This window comes from Nycticebus coucang, chromosome 23 (assembly GCF_027406575.1).
Source record: "Nycticebus coucang isolate mNycCou1 chromosome 23, mNycCou1.pri, whole genome shotgun sequence".
Lineage (NCBI taxonomy): Eukaryota > Metazoa > Chordata > Mammalia > Primates > Lorisidae > Nycticebus > Nycticebus coucang.
In genome coordinates this window covers 2388749-2410500 of record NC_069802.1, presented here as the reverse complement: position 1 = coordinate 2410500, position 21752 = coordinate 2388749, and the positions used below count along the sequence as shown (strand labels likewise).

Sequence of the window (21752 nt, the reverse complement as noted above, 5' to 3'; positions counted from 1 at the left end):
AGCCCCGGCCAAAAAAAAAAAAAAAAAATCCAACCTGGGCTTGGTGCCCATAGCTTAGTGGTTCAAGTGCTCAAGTACACTGAGGCAGGTGGGTTTGAACCTGGCCCAGGCCTGCTAACAACAATGACAACTGCAACAACAAAAAAAATAGCCAGCATTGTGGTGGGTGCCTGTAGTCCCAGTTGCTTGGGAGGCTGAGGCAAAAGAATCACTTAAGCCCAGGAGTTTGAGATTGCTGTGAGCTGTGACACCATGGCACTCTACCAAGGGTGACATAATAAAACTCGGTCTAAAAAAAAAAAAAAAAGCAAAAAACATCCAATCTGGCTGGGTGGGGTGGTTCATACCTATAATCCTAGTATGCTGGGAGGCTGAAGCAGGTAGACTGCTTGAGGGCAGGGGTTCAAGACCAGCCTGAGCATGAGTGAGATCCCATCTCTTCTAAAAATAGAAAAATTAGCTGACCATTGTGGCAGGTGCCTATAGTCCCACCTATTTGGGAGGCTGAGATAAGAGGACTGCTCAAGCCCAAGAGTTTGAGGTTGCTATGAGTTAGGATACCACAGCACTCCACCCAGGGTGACAGAGTAAGACTCTGTCTCAACAAAAGATAAAAAAAGAAAGAAAAGAAAACAAAAGAAAATCCAATTTCAGAAACTGTTCTTATTGGTTTAAAACAAAATTATTTTGTTTTAAAGTTTGCTCCTCAAAAAACCATTTATGGTGGCAGAGCAAGATGGCAAAGCAGAAGGCTCATTCAGCTGAATTCACCTAGAACAACTGGGGTAAAAGAGAGAACCCAGCCATACTTGCTACAGGGACCTTACCCAGAGTAGTAGCTAAGGGAGCATAGTGAGGAGGTGGTGAGCTAAATATAGCATATGATCTAGAATGGTGGAAATCTGACAAATTAGGCAAGTGATTGGGATTGGCTAGCCCCCACAGAGGCCTGGATGGGAGGAAGCCTTTCTGAAGTTTTCAGTTATTGGGGGAAGCTGTGTGTTGACTGGCAAGCTTGGAAGAGTGGGCAGATTCAAGAAATATACAGCAACCAAATTTAAATCCCAGTTGGAGTGGATTTGCCATAGGTTTGGTAATTGGCAAGACAGCTATACTGAGAAGGTCTCAGCAGCCAGGGGTTGCCATTGCAGGAAGGTTGTGAGAAGGTCTTAGCAAGAGCCTAAAGCATGGCCATCTTAGTTCTGCCAGCTGGGATCAGAACTTCACTCTTGGGACAGGCTGAGGGACTCCCATTCCCCATGGGAACTGGAGTCATGGGGCACCATGAGACTTGTCCCTGAATGATTCTTGTGAGCTTTAAGATCCAAACACAGCAAGTGTTTGGATGCTCAGGAAACAATCAGGCAATCACTGAAGGCAACTAAGTTAGGAATAAGGACCACAGACATTGCTGGCCATGCTCTCTGTCCCCTAAAAAATCCACAGAGCCACTCCATATTCCAGCAACATATTGAAACATACTGTCATCAAGAGCAAGGACATCTGTTTGAAACAAAGGAGGCAGTGAGAAAGAAAAACAAAGACAAGGATGTGAACAAGAAGAAAGAACACATGAGGAGGAACCAACAGAAAAATGCAGGCAACATGAAAAAACAAAATAGAGGAACTCTCCCAAGGGACCATGAGGTAGCTACTGCAAAAGACTATACCTATAAAGAATGAATGGATTTGAAAGAATAAGAATTTAAAATTTGGATGATAAAGACAATAAAAGGAATGAATGAGAAAATGAAAAGACAAAACTAAAAGTCAGAGGAGAGATATGTAGAAGATAGAAAGGATATGGCAGAGTTTAAGGAGATGAAGGAGACCATCAGGGAATGTAAAGAGGCAGTAGAAAGTATCAAAAATAGGTTTGACCATGAAGAAGAAAGAACCTCAGAGCTAGAGGATAAAGTTTTTGTTAACCCAGGTAGTTAAAGAAGCATAAAAGAAGAGAGAGAAAGCAGAACAGGCACTTAGAGAATAAAGAGACTCCTGAAGTGTTGAAACATATGAATAATAGGGATTCCTGAAAGGGAAGAAGATTGTCCCAAAGGAACAGGAAGCCCTACTGGAGACTATCATAAATGAAAACTTCACAAGTTTTACTAAAGACCCTGACACACTCCTTTCTTGTGGATATCGAACCCCAGGTCATCTCAACTCAAACAAAGTCTCTCTAAAACACATTCTAATGAACCTGTCCAAAGTCAAGATGAAAAAAAATTTTGCAAGCAGCCAGGAGTAAGTGCCAAGTGACCTACAGAGGCAAAGCCATTAGGATGACAGCAGACTTTTCAATTGAAATTTACAAACCAGAAGAGCATGGTAATCCACCTTCAATATATATTTTTTTCTTTTGAGACAGAGTCTCACTTGTTGCCCTTGGTAGAGTGCTACAGCATCATAGCTCACAGCAAATTCAAACTCCTGGGCTTAAGTGATTCTCTTGCCTCAGCCTCCCAAGTAGCTGGGAGGCCCACCACAATGCCCAGCTATTTTTACAGACAAGGTCTTACTCTGGCTAAGGCTGGTCTGGAACTCATGAGCTCAAGAAATCTACCTGCCTTGGCCTCCCAAGTGCTGAGATTACTGGCATGAGCCACCATGCCTGGCCAGACACTTTCAACACTCTTAAGCAAAACAATTTTCATCCGAGAATTCTGTATCATGCTAAACTAAGCTTTAAAATTAATGAAGAAATCAAATCTTTTGCAGATATACAAGCACTGAGGAAATTCACCACAAGACCAGCTCTATAACAAATACTTAGACTTATTCTCAACACTGACCACCACGATAGATCACTACCAAAGTAAACACCCAGAAGCTAAAGGCCAAAACTTAGCTTCCACAATGGTGCAAAGGATGAAACTACAAATGGACTTTCACAAAATAAGATGAACAGAATTTCATCACATCTATCAATTCTCTTAGTAAATGTCAATGGACTGAATTCATCACTAAAGAGGCACAGGCTGGCTGATTGGATAAAAAACCATGAGCCATCCACATGCTGTCTTGTGCAGACACACCTAGCCTTGAAGAACAAATCAAGACTCAGGGTTAAGGTATGGAAATAGTACTTTAAGCAAATGGAAATCAGAAAAAAAGGAGGGGTTGCAAAATTATTTTCAGATACAAGCAGATTTAAAGCATCTAAAATTAAGAAAGACAAAGATAGAAACTTTGTACTGGCCAAAGGAACAATACAACAAGAAGACCTTTTAATTTTAAATATTTGTGCACCCAACTTAAATGCTCCCAGATTTATGAAACAGACCTTGATGGGTCTGAGCAACATGATATCTCATAACACCATAACAGTTGGTACCTTTAACACCCTTCTGACAGAACTGGACAGATCCTCTAAACAGAAACTAAACAAAGATTTAAAGGGCTTAAATGTGACCCTAGAACAAATGGGATTAATAGATATATACTGAACACAGCATCCCAAAGCTAAAGAATATACATTTTTCTCATCAGCCCATGGTACATATTCCAAAACTGACCACGTCCTAGGGTACAAATCAAACTTCAGCAAAATTAAAAGAATGCAAATTATACCTTTTATCTTCTCAGACCACAAGGCAATAAAGGTGGAACTCAACTCCAACAAAAATGTTCATCCCACACAGAGATTTGCAAATTAAACAACCTTATGCTGAATGATAGTTGGGTTCAGAAAGAGATAAAAGAGGAAATTGTTAAATTCCTCAAACATAACAATAATGAAGACACAGGTTACCAAAACCTGTGGGATATGGCAAAAGCAGTCTTATGAGGGAACTTTATTGCATTAGATGCCTACATTCGAAAAACAGAGAGCACATCAACAAAATCATGAACCATCTTATGGAATTGGAAAAAGAAGAACAATCTAACCCCAAACCCAGCAGAAGAAAAGAAATAACCAAAATTAAATCAGAGATTAATGAAATTGAAAACAAATGAATCATACAGAAAATTAATAAAACAAAAAATTGGTTTTTTGAAAAAATAAATAAAATTGATAAACATTTGGCCATATTAACTAGGAACAGAGAAGTAAAATCTCTAATAACCTCAATCAGAAATGATAAAGGGGAAATAACAACAGATGCCACAGAGATACAAGAGATCATCTCTGTGTACTACAAGAAACTTTATGCCCAGAAATTGGACAATGTGGAGGAAATGGATCAATACCCAGAATCACACCCTCTCCCTAGACTTAATCAAGAAGAAATAGATCTCTTGAACAGACTGATTTCAAGAATTGAGATCAAAGAAACAAAAAATCTCCCAGCAAAAAATGCCCTGGACCAGGTGGCTTTACACCAGAATTCTATCAAACCTTCAAAGAAGAGCTTGCACTCATACTGCAGAAATTATCCCAAAAAATTGAGAAGGAAGGAATCTTCACCAACATGTTCTACGAAGCAATCACCCTGATACCAAAACCAGGAAAAGGCCCAACTAAAAAGGAGAACTTCAAACTAATTTCACTAATGAATATAGATGCAAAAATTCTCAATAAAATCCTAGCCAACAGATTACAGCTACACATTAATAAAATCATTCATCATGATCAAGTAGGTTTCATCCCCTGGATGCAAGGCTAGCTTAACAGACACAAGTCCATAAGCGTAATTCACCTGTTGTGTGAGGGCCATTCGGGTGGTCGATGACGCAGAGATTAGACCTGCTTATTGAAATAGTATGAGGCAAAGATGACTACAAGCTCTGGTGGCATGTAGCAAACTTCTTTATTTCTGACCAGCTTAAATAGCCAGTTCTGCATATACACGCTGTTAATCAATAATCACACCATCTCTTCATAGGTATATTGTAAAAACATATTAACCTTTTCCTGGAATCTGCTACTCTACTGATCAATTGATACTCATTCTTCTAAACTTTCTATTATATTTAAAATTAGTAGTCCCAGAAAAACATGCCATTAGCCATTTTTCCTATAAACCACTAAGTCACAAGACCACAGCAGGGAAAAGGTTGATTGTTCTCCTGCTCCCTGGAGGCCCAAATCACCTGGAGGTAGAGATCTTATCTCAAAAAACCACAGCTCAGAGATTCCTAGGACTTACTGATGGCGTGTTTGCATGGCCCAGCCCCATGGCCAGCTTCTGAGCACTGGACTTTTACTTCCAAAGCACTCAGGCTTACCGGCCTACTTAGGGTTCAGCCCCGGTTTCAGCCTGACTGTGCAAAGTAAGAATTTGTCTCTGCTCACACTCAGAATGGTGGGCACAAAGGCATGTAGGCTTTTTGCCCATATTCACCATATCAACAGAAGCAAAAACAAAAACCATATGATCCTTTCAATAGATGCAGGAAAAGCATTTGATAAAATTCAGCACCCTTTTCTAATTAGAACACGGAAGAATATAGTCATAGGTGGCACATTTCTTAATCTGATTGAAATCATCATTGAGAAACACACAGCCAATATGATACTGAATGGAGTAAACTGAAGGCTTTTCCACTTAGAACTGGAACCAGACAAGGTTGTTGTCCTCTATTGCCACTACTATTCAACATAGTGCTGAAGTTCTAGCCAATACAATCAGGCAAGAGAAGAAAATAAGGGGCATCCAAATGGGGGAAGAGGAAGTCAAACTCTTGCTCTTTGCTGATGATATGACCTTATACTTAGAGAACCCCAAAGACACAACCACAAGAGTCTCAGAAGTGATCAAAAAATACAGCAATGTCTCAGGATATAAAATCAATGTCCAAAAATCAGTATCTTTTGTATATGCCAATAACCAAGATGAGCAGCTAATCAAGGACACAATTCTCCTCACAGTAGCTTCAAAAAACAAAAAACTGAAATACCTAGGAATATACGTAATAAAGGAAGTGAAGGACCTCTACAAAGAAAATTATGAACCCGTAAGAAAAGAAATAGCAGAAGATATTAACAAATGTAAGAACATACCATGCTCTTGGCTGGAAAGAATCAACATTGTCAAAATGTCTATACTTCCCAAAGCAATCTACATATTCAATGCAATCCCCATGAAAAGAAAATCATCATACTTTCAAGTTTGGAAAAAATAACTCTTCATTTTCTATGAAACTGAAGAAACCCCATATAGCCAAGGCAATTCTTAGTAATAAAAACAAAGCCAGGGGTATTACACTACCAGACTTTTGGCTATACTGCAAGGCCATAGTGATCGAAACAGCGTGGTATTGGCACAAAAATAGAGACATTGACATTTGGAATCAGATGGAAAACCATGAGATGAAACTAACCTCTTAGAGTCACCTGATCTTTGATAAACCACACAAGAACATACATTGGGAAAAAGAATCACTATTCAATAAATGGTGCTGAGAGAACTGGATAATCACATGTAAAAGACTGAAACTGGACCTGCACCTCTCACCACTTAACAAAAATTGATTGAAGATGGATAAAAGATTGAAATCTAAGACATGAAACAATAAAAATCCTCAAGGAAAATGTGGAGAAAACTCTTGAAGATATCAGCCTGGGGAATGATTTTCTGAAGAAGACTTCTGTAATAATTGCAACAACAACAAAAATAAACAAATGGGACTTAATTGAATTGAAAAGATTCTATACAGCTAAGGAAACAAGCACCAAAGCAGACAAGGAAACAGACAAGCTTCAGAATGGGAGAAGATATTTGCATATTATTAATAGAACCAAAGCTTGATATGGAGGATCAAATTAATCAAGAACAAAAAAGACCCAACAATCCCTTATATCACTGGGCAAGAGATGTGAATAGAACCCTCTCTAAAGAAGACCAACAAATGGCTAAGAAACATGGAAAAATGCTCATGGTGCCTAATCATCAGTGAAATGCAAAAACAAAACTACCCTGAGATATCACCTAACCCCAGTGAGAATGGCCCACATCACAGAGTCCCCAAAGCTGCAGATGCTGGTGTGGATGTGGAAAGAAGGGAACATTTTTACACTGCTGGTGGGACTGCCAACTAATACAACCTTTTTGGAAGGAAGTATTGAGAATCCTCAAAGAACTCAAATTAGACCTCCCATTTGATCCTGCAATCCCATTAGTGGGCATCTACCCAGAAGAAAAAGAAATTTTTTTTATCATAAGGACATTTGCACTAGACTGTTTATTGCAGCTCAATTTACAGTCACCAAAATGTGGAAACAGCCTAAATGCCCACCAACCCAGGGATGGATTAACACGCTGTGGTGTATATATACCATGTATATATATACCATGAAATACTCTTCAGCAACTAAAAATGATGGAGACTTTACATCTTTTGTATTAACCTAGATGGAGGTGGAATACTTTCTTCTTAGTAAAGCATCACAAGAATAGAGAAGCAAGAATCCAATGTACTCTATTCTAATATGAAGGCAGTAGATGAGCTAATACAAGGAGCCGGGGAGTAGGGGAAGGAGCAAGTGGAGAGATGGGAGGATGCAGGAGGATGGGGGAGTGTATGGCACACCTCTTGGGGGGTGGGACACAATTATAAGAGGGACTTTATCTAACAAATGCAATCAGTGTAAGCTAATTCTTTGTTTCTTTGATGATTCCCAAACAATTAAAAAAAAATTATGGCCAGGTGCAGTATCTCAGGCCTATAATCCTAGCACTTGGGGAGACCCAGTGAGGTGGATTCCTTGGGCTCAGGAGTTCCAGACCAGCCTGAGAAAGAGTGAGACCCCATCTCTATGGCTGGGTGCAGTGGTTCATGCCTGTAATCCAACACTCTGGGGGGCCGAGGTGAGTGGATTGCTTGAGCTCAGAAGTTCAAGACCAGTCTGAGCAAGAGCAAGACCTCATCTCTAAAAAATAGCCAGGTATTGTGGCCGGTGCCTGTTGTCCCAGCTACTCTGGAGGCTGAAGCAAGTGAATCACTTAAGCCCAGGAGTTTGAGGTTGCTGTGATCTGTGATGTCACAGCACTATACCCAGGGCAACAAAGTGAAACTCTGTCTTAAAATAAATAAAATAAAAATAAAATAAAGAAAAAAATTAGCCAGACCTCATGGCGGATGCTTGTAGTTCCCCCCAGGTTCTCAGGAGACTGAGGCAGGAGGATCACTTGAACTCAGGAGTTGAAGGTTGCTGTGAGCTGGGCTGGGTTGATGCCACAGCACTCTAGCCTGAGCAAGAGTCAGACTCTGTTTCCAAGGGGGTAAAAAGCCATTTTTGATAAGACAGCTTCTTTAAAAAATAATAAAATAAGTACGTCCTACAATTATGTATACAGTATGTTGTTTCAGGGAGGTATGTGCCTTATCAGGAAACATTTTGTATGTCATATTTAATTAGAAGTTTTGCTCACAAGGTTAAATTGTAGCACACACTTTTATGTCATTGTGAAAATATGTGTATTCCCTTCCACTTTAACGGGCCATGGGTGGACTGGACATGCTCCCAAGACCACGTGAAAGAATATTCATTTCTTGTGGGTGCTTACTGCATTACCCAATGGTTTTTCATTTCTCCTTGACAATTGTTCTATTGCTAACATCCGTCCGGAAGGGGAAGAAGTCACTAGTGACGGATGAAGACTGTGCATTTGATACTAACAGCCTGATGCTTGAAAGGAATGTAAAACAGGTTGAGCCTACAAAATTCAAAAATTTTTAAGTTCACTTTATGCCACAAGTGGAAACTTGACATGTGCATGTTTAACACAAACTTTGATTCATGAACAAAATTATTCAAAATGGTGCATAAAATTGCCTTTAGACTACATGTACTGTATAAAGTGTATATGAAACAAAAATGAATTTTGTGGTTAGACCTGGGTCCCTTTCCTAATTACACATATGCAAATATTCCCAAACCAGAAAAAATCCAAATTCTGAAACACATATGGCCCCAAGTATTTCACATAAGTGATAATCAACCCGTATAAATTATGCACAAATGAATTTAATTAAATGCATGGATAATCTCTTAAACTTACAAATGCAGCACCTCTCCCTTCCCACGTTACATCAGACCCAGGGAACACCATCATCACCAGTATATGAGTGATAACCATGTCCCAGACATTGTGTTAAGACTTGGCACGACTTTTAATGCTCACAACCACCCCTTGAGAAGAGCTCTCGGACTTCCTTTGTCAAAGAATGCGTGGAATTCACACACAGAACCTCCTAATTCCAATCTCAAACTCAGTGGTACAGTGTTGAGGTTGGAATGGAGATGAAATGGATGTGCATTTATTTCAGTGCATTGAGTTATTTCCATTGTTTGTGTCTTATAAGCCACTCTGCTTGAGGGCAGAGGCCAAAATTGGTGTTTGTTACCACCAGCATTTTGCAAGAGGGTTACATTTTGCAAGCCAATGGAAGCTCCAGAAGTAGGACCTCAGCCATCTTGTTCTTCTGGTTTCCCCAGCCCCTAAGCAGTGCCTGGCACATCGTGGGCACACCATAAATGCTCAGTGGGTAAAGGTAAAGACGATCCACAGGGCGAGTGAACTAAACTGGGGGCAAGGTGGCAAGGGGGGTTCCGAGGAGATACTCCCAGAAACGCTCCCGCTCAGTGTGCCCAGGCTTCAACTTAAAGGGACCGTGATGGGACCGCAGAGACTTCCGAGACACCCTCGTCGCTCTTTTCTCCCTGCCTCAGAGGCGCCGCAGCCCCCCCTCCCGTCCGCAACCGGCTCCCGGACCTGTAGAGCAGGTCTGCACCGAGATGAAAAGACCCAGGGCGTGCGCGGCGGGGCGAGACGGGGCTCAGGCCGGGCGCACGCGCACATGCGCACTCCCGTTCACCTGCGGTCTCTCTACCTACGCGCCCTAGCAGCCCAAACGTCCTCGGACACCCAGTCTCTCTTATGGCTCATGCCCTAAACATACATTTCAGGCCGGGCTAGTTGGCTCACGCCTGTAATTCCAGCACTCTGACAGGCCGATGCGGATGGATTGCCTGAGCTCGGGAGTACAAGACCAGCCTGAGTAAGAGTGAGACCTGGCTCTACCACAAACAGAAAAATTAGTTGGGTGTCAAGGCGGGCACTTACAGTCCCAGCTACTCTTGGAGGCTGAGGCAGGAGGATCGCTCGAGCCCAAGAGTTTGAGGTTGCTGTGAACTATGATGCCACCACGCTCTAGCCAGGGCGACAGAAACTGTCTCAAAGAATAAAATAAAATAAAATAAAAACCTAATAAAACAAAACCCGAAACCCATACATTTCACTGCGCACATCCTCCTGCTCAGAAAATCACATTCCCTATCCTCATCCCAATTTACTCTTCACGTCTTCATACACTTGGGGACACGTATGTTCATGTCACACACCGTCACACACACTTTGGTTCTCACTCCTCCGCACACACTATTCTCACGCCCGTGCACGCTTAACTCCATTCATTCTCCCACATTCTTCACAGGCGCTTCTCACGTCCTCCGCGCTCACTCACAGGCCTGCGTGCGCCCGGATCCACGTCACCGCACCTAAGCATCGCGCATGCGCACCGGTCCTGGAGGGCATGCAGCGTCGGGTGTAGACTCGAGTGTGTTGGGGCCTCTTTTCAGCCTGCGGAGTTAGCGCGATCTCTTCGATTTTCTTGGTTTTCCAGTGAGAAAATCCAGTAAGAGGAGACCCAGACCCAGGGAAAGAGATGTGAGGTAGGGAGTAGGTTGCGGTTCTCGAGCTGTGGGGTTGAGAGCGCGCGGGAGGCTGTTCACCCTCCTCCAGGGAGCGACCTCTCCGGCCTCTCACAGCTTCGCTCGCCTTCGAGCAGGCGTAGGGAGGAGGCGACGGACTTCGGACAGATCCGGGCCTCCCAGCACCCTGTGGCCCCAGGACACAGCAGGAGACCGCGGGCTCAGTGAAAAAGGCTCAGCGTCAGAAACTTTGGTTAGAGCCCTCGCTCTGCTATTGTCAAGCTGTGTGGCCTCGGGCAAGTTGCGGTGTCTCGGAGCCTCCTTTCCCTAGCCCAAAACTGAGTGAGGAGTCATACAACAAATATTAAATTGCACTCCTAATACATGCCTGCTTGGGTTGGACGTTTGTTGTACATTGGTAAATAAACAAAACAGACCCAGTTTCTGCCCAAGTGCAATTGCAGTCATTGGGGAACGGACCCAACTGGCAGTTGAATAAAAGAGCAGACGTATGTATTGATTATGACGTACTACTTTCACGTGCTCCAAATGCTTTTCAGCACTTACTATGTTCTCGGGGAATAAAAACAATCCCATTTCCTATCCTCATCCCAATTCCAGTCTGTGTCTTTTCTGTCCTATGGGCCACATAAGACTGGCCCTTGGAACGTTTAACATATAGGAAAACAACACTAACCAAGGAGTGGACGATAAACAAGTAAACCATAAAAGTGCCTAGTCATAGGGTCTTTGTGAGAAATAAATGACGCATTAAAATCTTAACCCATTGCCAGGCATATAGTAGCTGTTCAATAAATGCTACGTGTTATTAGGAGTATGACCTAGTGCCTAAGACCCCAGGCCCTTGCATCAGATGGGGTCTGAATGCTGGTTCTGTCACGTAGCTGTGGGAACTGATTAGCCTTTGAACTTCAATAGTCGAAATAGGGTACTCCTCCGCAAAACAGCTATAATGGCGTTTTACCTGGTACTGCTGTCCTGCGGATTTATTTTTATTTTATTTATTTATTGAGACAGAGTCTCACTATGTCATCCTGGGTAGAGTGCCGTGGCGTCACAGTTCACAGCAACCTCAAAGTCCTGGGCTTAAGCCATTCTCTGCCTCAGCCTCCCCAGTAGCTGAGACAACAGACGCCGGCCACAACACCCCGCTATTTTTTGGTTGTAGTTGTCATTGCTGTTTGGTGAGCCTGAGCCCGGCTCGAACCTGCCAGCCTTGGTGTGTGTGGCGGGCGCCCTACTCACTGAGCTACGGGCGCCAAGCCTGTTGTGCGGATTTAAATGAGGCAAGGGTTCTGGGTGCAGGACCTGGCACACGATAAGAGCTGGGGAAACGGTGGCTGTGAGGCCTGTCCTACACTGGAGTGGCCCCTGTTTCCTTCTCTGCAAAGCAGGTCGGTGTGCAGCAAAGCTGGAAGGTTTCTGAGACCATAAAACATTTTGAAATTTAGCGCGAAGCCTAAATAAAGCGAGGAAGGCTGGGACGCAAGGACCCTTGATCGGAGCGAGGAGGTTGCCCTGGTAGACCAGGTGGATGGAGTTGCCCAACAACGTCACGCCCAGAAACGGAGAACTAGAGAAAGCTCCCGCTGGGCACCTTCGGGGTGCGGGTGTCCAGCTTGAGGGGACTCTTACAGTGAGAAACTCAGGCTGGAAAAAGCGCGAACCGAGAGATGATTGGGCAGCGACTGATTCCTCATCCTGAGGCTTCAGGGGCCCCTGCAGCTGCAGGTCCCGGATAACCGGATAATAGTAAAACCAAGGAGAGACTCCACGAATTCTTACCAGGCCCTGTGCTGGGCAGTCTTTAATTCTTCACAGAGACGCCAAGACAGAGGCATTCTCCTTATTTCACAGGTGCAGACACTGGAATCCTTTCTCTACTTCCCTTGGCCTCCTTTCCCTTCTTGCAATTAACCAAGAGAAACTCTCCAAGGTCCTCATGGGAGCTGGGACGTATTCCCTATCCCCCTTTTCCAGGCCAACACCAGTTCATCCAACAGGTCTCTGTTCAAATGTCACTTCCATCTTAGGGTTTTTCCTCCTCCAGAATCCCTTAGGATTTTCTTTCATATTCACACGACCTTTGTAACTCACCGGCTGAGAGATGATTTGTTGACACCCTTAACTTACAGGAAATTCCCTGTGGGTGGATCTCGTGCTATGAGATGATCTGGCGTGGAACCTGGTATACAGTAGGTACTCAAAACACAATTTCCAACCACCAGTGATGGAAACAGCTGCTAAGAAATTAATTTACTCTCCTCAGTTCCAGTGTAAGAGAGTGTAAGGGTTAGGACTTACCAGTCATTACTCTTGAATAGGTATCAGAACCAAATGAAGAGTTTGGATTTCTTTTTTTAAATTCTGATCTGGCTTCTCACGTTATTAAATCAAAGTCTCTAGGTAGGGAGTCCTCGAACTGCAGCCCGCGGACCACATAAGGAGGTGTAATTGTATTTGTTCCCGTTTTGTTTTTTTACTTCAAAATAAGATATGTGCAGTGTGCATAGGAATTTGTTCATAGTTTTGTTTTTTTTTTTTAAACTATAGTCCGGCCCTCCAACGGTCTGAGGGACAGTGAATTGGCCCCCTGTTTAAAAAGTTTGAGGATGCCTGCCTAGGGCATCAATATTTTTATAAAGCTCTCCAGGTGATTTTTGTAAACCGGAATGAATGAAGTGTTAAATGTCACTCTCATTTGGATAACATTAGTAAAAACAACAGTCTTGACTCCCGTAACTGAGCAGCTCTTTGGGCTCAAAGCATTTGGCAAATTTGGGACAACGGAGTGGGGACTTGGTATGTATGTGAGTAATTCAGCCCTCACCTTACACTCCTGCCTCCATCTCCCCATACAAAACCCACCACCTCAGAATAGGGTAGTAAAAAATAGTAAGTGCCCCTGAGCATTGGAGAGAGGGGGAGACAGGTGGAGCATTTGCTTCAATTATCCGGATAATTGTTCCCCACCTCAGGCCATTGTTACTGAAATGAAACAATATTCTATTGGATACTGTCTAGGCCTTTTCAGGAAGGCTCCCCACAGTGTCTAGCACACACTGGGCACTGAGTAGGCACTCAATAAATTTTATTTTGATGGTAGAGGAGAGCACAGAGGGTGGGAGAGGAATGCCTTATTAGTCTTAAGCATGGGGGGGCAAATATTAATTAAGATGAAGTGGGGAGTAGAGGGCTGTGTGGCAAGCAAGCATTCAGCGCCATCAAATCCCTTTCTGGGGGCCTGGAGACAGGGCTGCTTCTGAAATTCTGAGCCAGACCCCTTACTCCTTTCTCAGAGTCACCACCCCCCTTCTCAGCGGGCCGAACTGAACTCTTACAACTGTGGTGAGCACAAAGGCGAATTCAGGTTTCTCAAAAGGCCCCTCTGCTCTGAATAAACACCAGGGAGAAACAAGATCATTTTTGGTGGTGCACGAGCACAGTGCCCGCAGCCTGCCATCTCTGTGGAAGGGCTTCAGTGGATCTTGCATTAAAAGTAACACGACTGGGGCAGCTGACTGCAGCCTGGCTCCCAAACTCCTCATCACTCAGCCAGCATAGGAATATAGGCACTAACTCCCCATTGCCCTCTTTCATCTCAACCCACAGCTTTTCAAGAGAAGCTTGAGTTCTCTGAGTGTGTATTTGCTAATTGCAGCTGGCTTTAATGAGATTCTTTTAACTCCCCCAAGATGGTTTGCAGGTTATAGCCTTATCTCGGCACCCACATTTTTTTTTTCCACTCTGGCTACACATCCTGTGAACAATCGCCTCTCCAGAGCCTGAAAGGAGAGTGGGCTGGCACACCATTTCTGCTGAATGCACGTCTCAGTTCATCCAAGGCTGGCTGGCTTTTGATGGCCACAATGCGAGTTACGCCCAAAGAGTGTCTCTTTGGTCAGATCGACAACGCTTGGCTTCACGTTTGCAAGTTAAACGGGCAGAAACGAGGCTGAAACTCCCACGCCAGACAACGGGGACATTTCCCTCCGCCCTTCTCAGAGCAGAACTGGAGAATGGGCCTGGATGGGGGAGGCAAGAAGGGAGAAGTAGTTGTGAGGTAGGCCTGGGGGAGACGAGAGTCCTGATTCTCAGAAGCTATCTAGAAGAAAGTGGGGGTGGGGGAGACCCATTTTCTCTGGCATTTCTTTGTTTTTATTTTTTTTCATTTTGCTTTGTTGGCAGCTTTACCCAAACAAAAAAATAAAATGAGAGCGTTTTCTTCTTGTCTTCACCTAGGTAGCTGCTTTCTTCCAGCCCCTGAAAATGTGACTCCTTCATAAAATCAAAATTTATGATTATTCAAATGTTGGGGACTGTGAAAAGAGAGGAAGAAAGAGAGAAAATTAATATTGCAGCTGTTCTTCTGATTAATGAGAGATAATTGCTCATGAAAAGTCACCCCTGTGGCATTTTGTTGTCTCCTGGATCTTTGTTCTTTTCCACTATTATTGAGGACTTTCTTGAAGACTAAGCGGTTCTTTTCAATTTTTGGGTATTCAGAAAGGGTTGCCTGGTTACAGAGAATGGGGAAATCTCAGGCTATATCGGGTAAGATGTGCCACAGACAGCAATATCACAATGCCACTTGGAGAAAAGGATGGATACAAGTTAACGATGCGCTTTCAATAAAACATTCATAGACTTGTTCACGCTTTGATAATGACCTCATTAAAGGGAGCTGGGGGCAAGTAAGTCCTGTCTCCTGTTTGTGTTCAGCTAACAAAACCCAGCTTTGAGATCATTCATCGCTTTGGAAACTAATATGAAATCAATGTAAGAGGAGCAAATAAATCCGAGGCGGCCCCGCCAACTCCTGGGCTGTCCCTCCCTGCTTGCGGCCTCCATTTGGAGCTGGAGAAACATGTGGGTAAATGCTGAAACTGAGAGAAAAAAGGACTGGGGATGAAAGAGGGGGGCACTTGGGGGATGCAGAGGGAGAGGCAAAGTAGGAGTTACAGGCTGGAAAAAAAAAGACTAAGCACATCAATGGGTCAGAACTCTGGGGCTTGTTGAATAAGCAATGCCAAGTCTCCTGCCCTTCAACTGTCTCTGACTTTGCCCATGAAAAGAAACAGGAAGAAAAAGAAGTGAGTCAAAAATGTGGGGTTTAGGTCAGCTGCCATCACAGAGGGAAGAAGGAGTGATGGAAGACCCTTTGAAAGCTAGCGCTAAGCATTCAAATCTCCAGGCTGGGGGGAACTTCTCATCCAGGCTCCAGGTGGAGGTGCAGAGGTGCGGAGGCCCTGCCGTTACTGCTCTTTTCAGGACTCTTTTGATCTTTTCCTATGTTGAGAGTAAGGGTGGAGTGCCCTGGCCAGGAGGAGGTGGGGAGAATAATTCTGTTACCTTCACATTTGTGACACTGTCTTGCTTTTAAGGAAGACAAAACCATCCTCTATCATCCCAAGCAAGAGGGAATCAAGGATTTCCCCCTTCCCTTTAAAGAACTAATTTTCTCCTTGAATTATGAAAGTAAGGGCTTAGGTAACAGCCTGTACTCTGTACCCAACTGCTTAATACCGAATAAATCCTTCCACGTGGCTCCCCGAGTCGTGGCAATTAGAGCTCATTATAGGCTCATAAGAGCTCTCATTTTGGAGATTACTTAATGGACGATGAAATTTTATCAGACAGAATCACTGAGAAATAAAATTGTGCGGTGGTGCGGGCACGGTGGGCACACGCCATCTCACTGGAGAAAGCTGAGCTCAGGGTTTGAGTTCCAAGCACGTTTTGGGCACTGCTGCTTTGGGGAACAGTGGGGCTGGACAGGGCCAAGAAGAGTGGGTTTCCTTTGGGGGTAGTGGGCAGGCAGGGAGGATCAGAGTCAGAAGATGAGGGTTGGACCCAAGAACAGGTGAGAGAGGCAGAAAGACACAAAAATCAGGACAGAACTAGAGAAAAGAGAGAAGAAACAGGATCCCAAACTTCTCATACTTGGTTTTTTCTCTCAATTAACCAAGTACTCAAAAGACAAGTTTCATAGACCTAGTCCTGCTGTTAGCCTAACCCTGGTGGCTTAGCAACCCTGTGGAATCCTCATCTTTCTTAAGATTCCTGGGCACTGGAACCTGAAAGCTGATGGAGACACAAACTGAACGAGATGCTCAAGAATACTGTATGGTTAAGATTCTCTAAAATAAAAGTCTGTGCATGTGTGTGATTTCTAGCACATGAGCATAGGGATTCTTCCTGGGAGCACACCCCAGAGCCACTGGGAACACTGGGACTCAAACTGTCAGCCCAAAACAGACCGTGAATAACCTACCTAACTCAGGAGGAAAAAAGAGAAAGCAATTACTCTCGAAGAGGAGATATAGATACGTGTTTGCCCAAAATGAATGAGGAAAACTGAGTCACCTATTAGGATAATTCAGGCCTGTAAAAAACACCCTGCCATTAAGCTTCTCTCAGTTATTGAACTCCAGGTCTTCTTTCTGGGGCTGGAATGATTTTAGGGACTGCCTGGATTCTCCTATCATGAGCAAGGGCAGGCTGGGGTGAGACTGAGCATCTGCAAAGGCTTCATCAGGAAACCTTGTGGTACAAAAGTAGTTACAGTTGAGCTGCACCATGTTAAGCCCTGAGACTCCTTAATTGTTGTCACAAGATGTTGGATTAGCACATTTCTGGAATAGCTGTCTGTTTACACTCTGGAGACCCACCGTCCACTAACCGCTTTCTAATTGAATTCTAATCACATTCAAATAGCTCAATAACCAGCCTCAGCTGCAATTCATAAAACTTTAATTGCCATCCATAAATCCTGGACTCCCCAGAGCTGGGCATCCCTACAACCCAATTACACTCCTCTAGCAGGCAGGAGAGACAGTCACAGAGATAGAGAGGGGAAGAGAGAGAAACAGGGCCAGTCTTCCAGCTAGTGCTGCCCTAGACTGGGGCTCTTGGTTCTCTCAGGTGGAGAGAAGTTTCCTAGCACCATCAAGAACTCAGGGCTAAAGTTAGCAGTTCTGCGGAAAGGATCCCACTTGTGACTTGTAGATGGTGCCCAGCCTTCTTCTCCATCCCACTTTCTGCAGAGGGAGAGGAAGAGAGAAAACTTTCACCTCTGCTGCCTTCCCCAGAATCACTAGCCCCAAACCTTGGCAGCTGCCCTGGTTCACATAGCTAGGGACACACAAGTCTTCCATGGACTGCACCACCCAGAGAGATTTCCTTTACCAAGCCACTTCTCCAAACTCAGGTGACTCAGTCCCCTTCATGCTTTTTAGGTTTCTGGGATGCAGAGGAAAGAGTTCATCCAGGTTGTCTAGACAGCTAGCTGCCCAAGATCAGTAAAACCGAGAGGGTAGGAGGTTACCAGATCTGAGGAAAGGTCTCCTGCAAACGCCCCCCGCCCCCCACCCTCACCCCTGCACCCCCAGCGGCCTACTGGAGAGCTGGGGTTTGGAGTCCTCTCTCCAAAATCTTTGGGATGGGGTTTGTAGAGTTGGCCTGGAAATGAGTGCTGTAACTTAACTACTTGTAGAAAGCAAAGGGTGACTCTTCAATATCTCTTGGTAGAAAGGGGCACGTGGAAGGGTCGCTGGCCTGAGCAGTCAGTCTGGTGGCCCTCCTGAGTACAAAGACACTTCAGACCTTCTCAAGCATTAGAATGAATAGGTTGGTAGCTTCTTAGCTGGGAGCCTTCCTGGATCCCCAGTGATCTAAACATTTGAATGACCCTGGACAAGTCCAAAAGATGGGGGACAGGAATAGGTGTGACTGTGACTGGAGCCACACTCAGGGACTGGACCCCGGCCAGACTGCCTCCTGCACAGTACGGCTCCAAATTGCAGGCCTCACACTTCACCGCACGACAACCACTGTTATCCTGGAATTGCTGGGAGCATTGGGCATTCCAATTGAAAAGGTTTCCAAGTCCCCACCTGGTGCGCTCTGCAGCGGGGCGCGGGGAAGAGTTGGGCTGGGGCCCAGGAAGGCAATGAAGGACGCAGCGCTGTGATTCCTCCGGAAAGCGTGGAGAAAGGGGGAGGAGGCCGGCCTCCCCGGGAAATTAACAAAACCTACACTTTGCAGAGTCTCCCCCAACCCCCTCCCCCGCGTTCTTCCCTGCTGCGCTCCCGCCCCTCCTCGCGCTTCTGTTGTGACTCCGGCAGCCTATCCCGAGGGTGGGGAGCTGCCGAGCAGCCGGAGCCGAGCGGTACTCCGCAGCATCACGTGCCGGGGTGGGGGCTATAAAATCCGGGAGCCGGGGCGCCGGGCGGGGGACGTGAGGACCAGCCCTCTCCTGGGACCCCTTTGTTTCTGGCCCAGACTCCTACACCTTTGCGTCCCCAAAGGTTTGCCCGCCCGCATCCACGCAGCTCCCGAGGCAGAGCCCAGAACACCAGAGGGGAGGGGTCGCGCGGCCGGCCGGGCCCTCTAGCTGCCCACCCCTCTCGACATGTCGCGATCCTTCTATGTCGACTCGCTTATCATCAAGGACTCTGCACGGCCTGCGCCCTCGCTGCCTGAACCGCACACCGGACCGGATTTCTTCATCCCGCTGGGCATGCCGTCCCCATTGGTGATGTCTGTGTCCGGGCCAGGCTGTCCGTCCCGCAAGAGCGGCGCGTTCTGCGTGTGCCCTCTCTGCGTCACTTCGCACCTGCACTCCTCTCGGGGGCCCGTGGGCGCCGGCGGTGGGAGCGCAGGGGCCGGGGGTACCGGGGCTGGTGGTAGCGGGGCGACTGGGAGCGCCGGGGCCCTGCCTTTGCTCAAGAGCCAGTTCTCTTCGGGTCCTGGGGACGCGCAGTTTTGCCAGCGGGTGAGCCACGCGCACCATCACCATCACCCGCCGCAGCACCACCATCACCACCACCAACCCCAGCAGCCCGGCTCAGCCGCTGCAGCTGCAGCAGCGGCGGCTGCGGCTGCAGCCGCAGCGGCCTTGGGGCACCCGCAGCACCACGCACCTGTCTGCGCTGCCACCACCTACAACGTGGCGGACCCGCGGAGATTCCACTGCCTCACCATGGGTAGGGCGGGGTGTGGAGGTACCTATGCGCAGCCCCTTTCGCGCTCCTGGGAAGCAAACTTTGCGCTTTCAGAGGAGGAAGTGGGAGCCCGGGGGCGGGTGGGAGGAGGAGGGGCTATTAGTGCAGTAGTGGAGTCGTCCCCAGAAGTTCCATGCCGGTGGAAGTTAGCTTACCACGCAGCCTGGTGCGCTTCACTCCTGGTGCCAGGTCCTCGGTATGGCGTAATATCGGGGTTTTGGGGACCTCGAATGTGACAGTAGAGAAACTGGAGGTTAACCGCTTGAGGTGTGGGTGGTGTGTTTGAACGTCAACGCAGCATCCCTCTATCCAGGCCAGTAAAGCGTTTTGACGTTTCTGGCTGAGCCTGTGCGCCTCTCCAGTAAGCTCTAAGAGAGAGGATCCTAAGTGCAAGTCCGAACCCCTCTTTAATCCTTTGACTTAATGTCCCACTCATCAAAGGCTTTCATGTGCTCTGAGCACCTCTTTCCTCCCCGCTACCCAACGTCGTGCCAAGAAACAGGGAAGGATACAGGTGGCCTACCGCTGGGGGTCCTTGAGAGGTATCCCTTCCAAGAGATGGCACGTGGCGGTGGTGGAGGCTCTCCTGAGCCTTACCTCTCTGTCCTCTCTTAACCGGTCCACAGGAGGCTCCGACACCAGCCAGGTACCCAATGGCAAGAGGATGAGGACTGCGTTCACCAGCACGCAGCTTCTGGAGCTGGAGCGAGAATTCTCTTCCAATATGTACCTGTCTCGACTCCGGAGGATCGAAATCGCCACTTACCTGAACCTGTCGGAGAAGCAGGTGAAAATCTGGTTTCAAAACCGCCGGGTGAAGCACAAGAAGGAAGGGAAAGGCACGCAGAGGAACAGTCACGGGGGCTGCAAGTGTGTTGGCAGCCAGGCGCACTATGCGCGCTCGGAGGACGAGGACTCCTTGTCCCCAGCCTCGGCCAACGATGACAAGGAGATTTCCCCCTTATGAGGGAGGGCCCTCTCCCCTCCCCCTCACAACACCGGCTCCTGGCAGCCCCAAGCAAGGCTAACCCGGGGCGGAGAGGGACAACTCAGGGGCCCAAATCCTTGCAGATTCGGTGATCCCGTCTGGAGGAGAAACAAATGAAGCCCTGGAATGTACAAGTGGCCTGACCCTCGGGGTCTCCTTCTTGACCTGTTTATGTGGAGCATCAATCGAAGTTTATAGATTGTTTTTAGACAATGTAAATAACCTAGAATTCAACTTGTTCTCATCACATAGCTGAGGAAAACAGAGTTGGTTTCACACTGTCTGGGGGTTTTTGAAGGCGCATGTTATTTCCCCATCCCTAGTCTTTCAGAACCTGAGAATAACACAGGGTTTCTTGATTATTATATGTGGTTCTTGTTGTTTTAAAATGAAAATATTGACATTGCAAGTAATTTAGAAAATTAACCCCAGTAGGTCCTGCTTTCTGAAATTTTGCCTGGGGAGAGTTTAAGATCCAAGTCGCTGGAAGTCCCTTTGTATGTGAATAGTTTTATATAAAATTTATATTTATATTTATTTAAATAAATGAAACAAAATAGAGATTTTAAATTTGTGATTTTGCTCTGCTTATCGTCTCTTACCCTCCAACCGCTTGTTGAGGGAAAGTCATGGACAGAAAAAAAAGCTGAAGACTTAGAGGAAAATGCTGACTGGAACTTGGCAATGGGAGTCTTCTGGCTGAGGGAATATGCAGCTCTATAGGTTTTCCATGTAGCAAAAACTGCCAAGGAGACACCTTTAGTCATAATACCACCTATCCTCAAAATAGGGACTTCTTCACAGTTGACAGGACCAATCACTCCATTCAGAGGGACTCTGACAATGACAGGTAAAACTTGTATTTAGCAAGGAAGGGCGAAAATCCTTTACCTATTATTTATTTGCTGTGACAGTTCCCCCCTTTATTTTTCCTCTTCTCTCTCATTTCTAAAACTTGTTAAGGAATTTGCATCTGAGAATAGTTTTATGAAGGACAGCAATCCATCAAACAGGTCAGAATAAAATACATGGAAACTTTCAAATTTCACTGCCAGTGACTAGAAATGTTCCTGGTTGCTTGGAAATTAGCTGGGCTACTTCAGTGCCAAGAAGATAAAGGCCAGAGCAGGAAAGGGTT

At 45.8% G+C, this 21752-nt stretch overlaps 1 protein-coding gene across 1 annotated transcript; it reads left to right on the top strand.

The window, feature by feature from the left end:
• The first annotated feature begins 18725 nt into the window (after positions 1 to 18725).
• GSX2 (GS homeobox 2) lies at positions 18726 to 21088 on the top strand. The gene is made up of 2 exons (XM_053578067.1): positions 18726 to 19608; positions 20253 to 21088. The coding sequence occupies exons 1-2, from the start codon at positions 19035 to 19037 to the stop codon at positions 20591 to 20593; spliced, it is 915 nt and encodes a 304-aa protein (XP_053434042.1). The 5' UTR covers positions 18726 to 19034; the 3' UTR covers positions 20594 to 21088.
• Positions 21089 to 21752: the final 664 nt, after the last annotated feature.

Excerpts from the sequence above, each read along its gene's own strand:
- GSX2 (XM_053578067.1), top strand. The coding sequence starts at position 19,035 with ATGTCGCGATCCTTCTATGTCGACTCGCTTATCATCAAGGACTCTGCA. Across the intron at positions 19,609-20,252 it reads ATTCCACTGCCTCACCATGG|GAGGCTCCGACACCAGCCAG; the intron begins GTAGGGCGGGGT and ends ACCGGTCCACAG.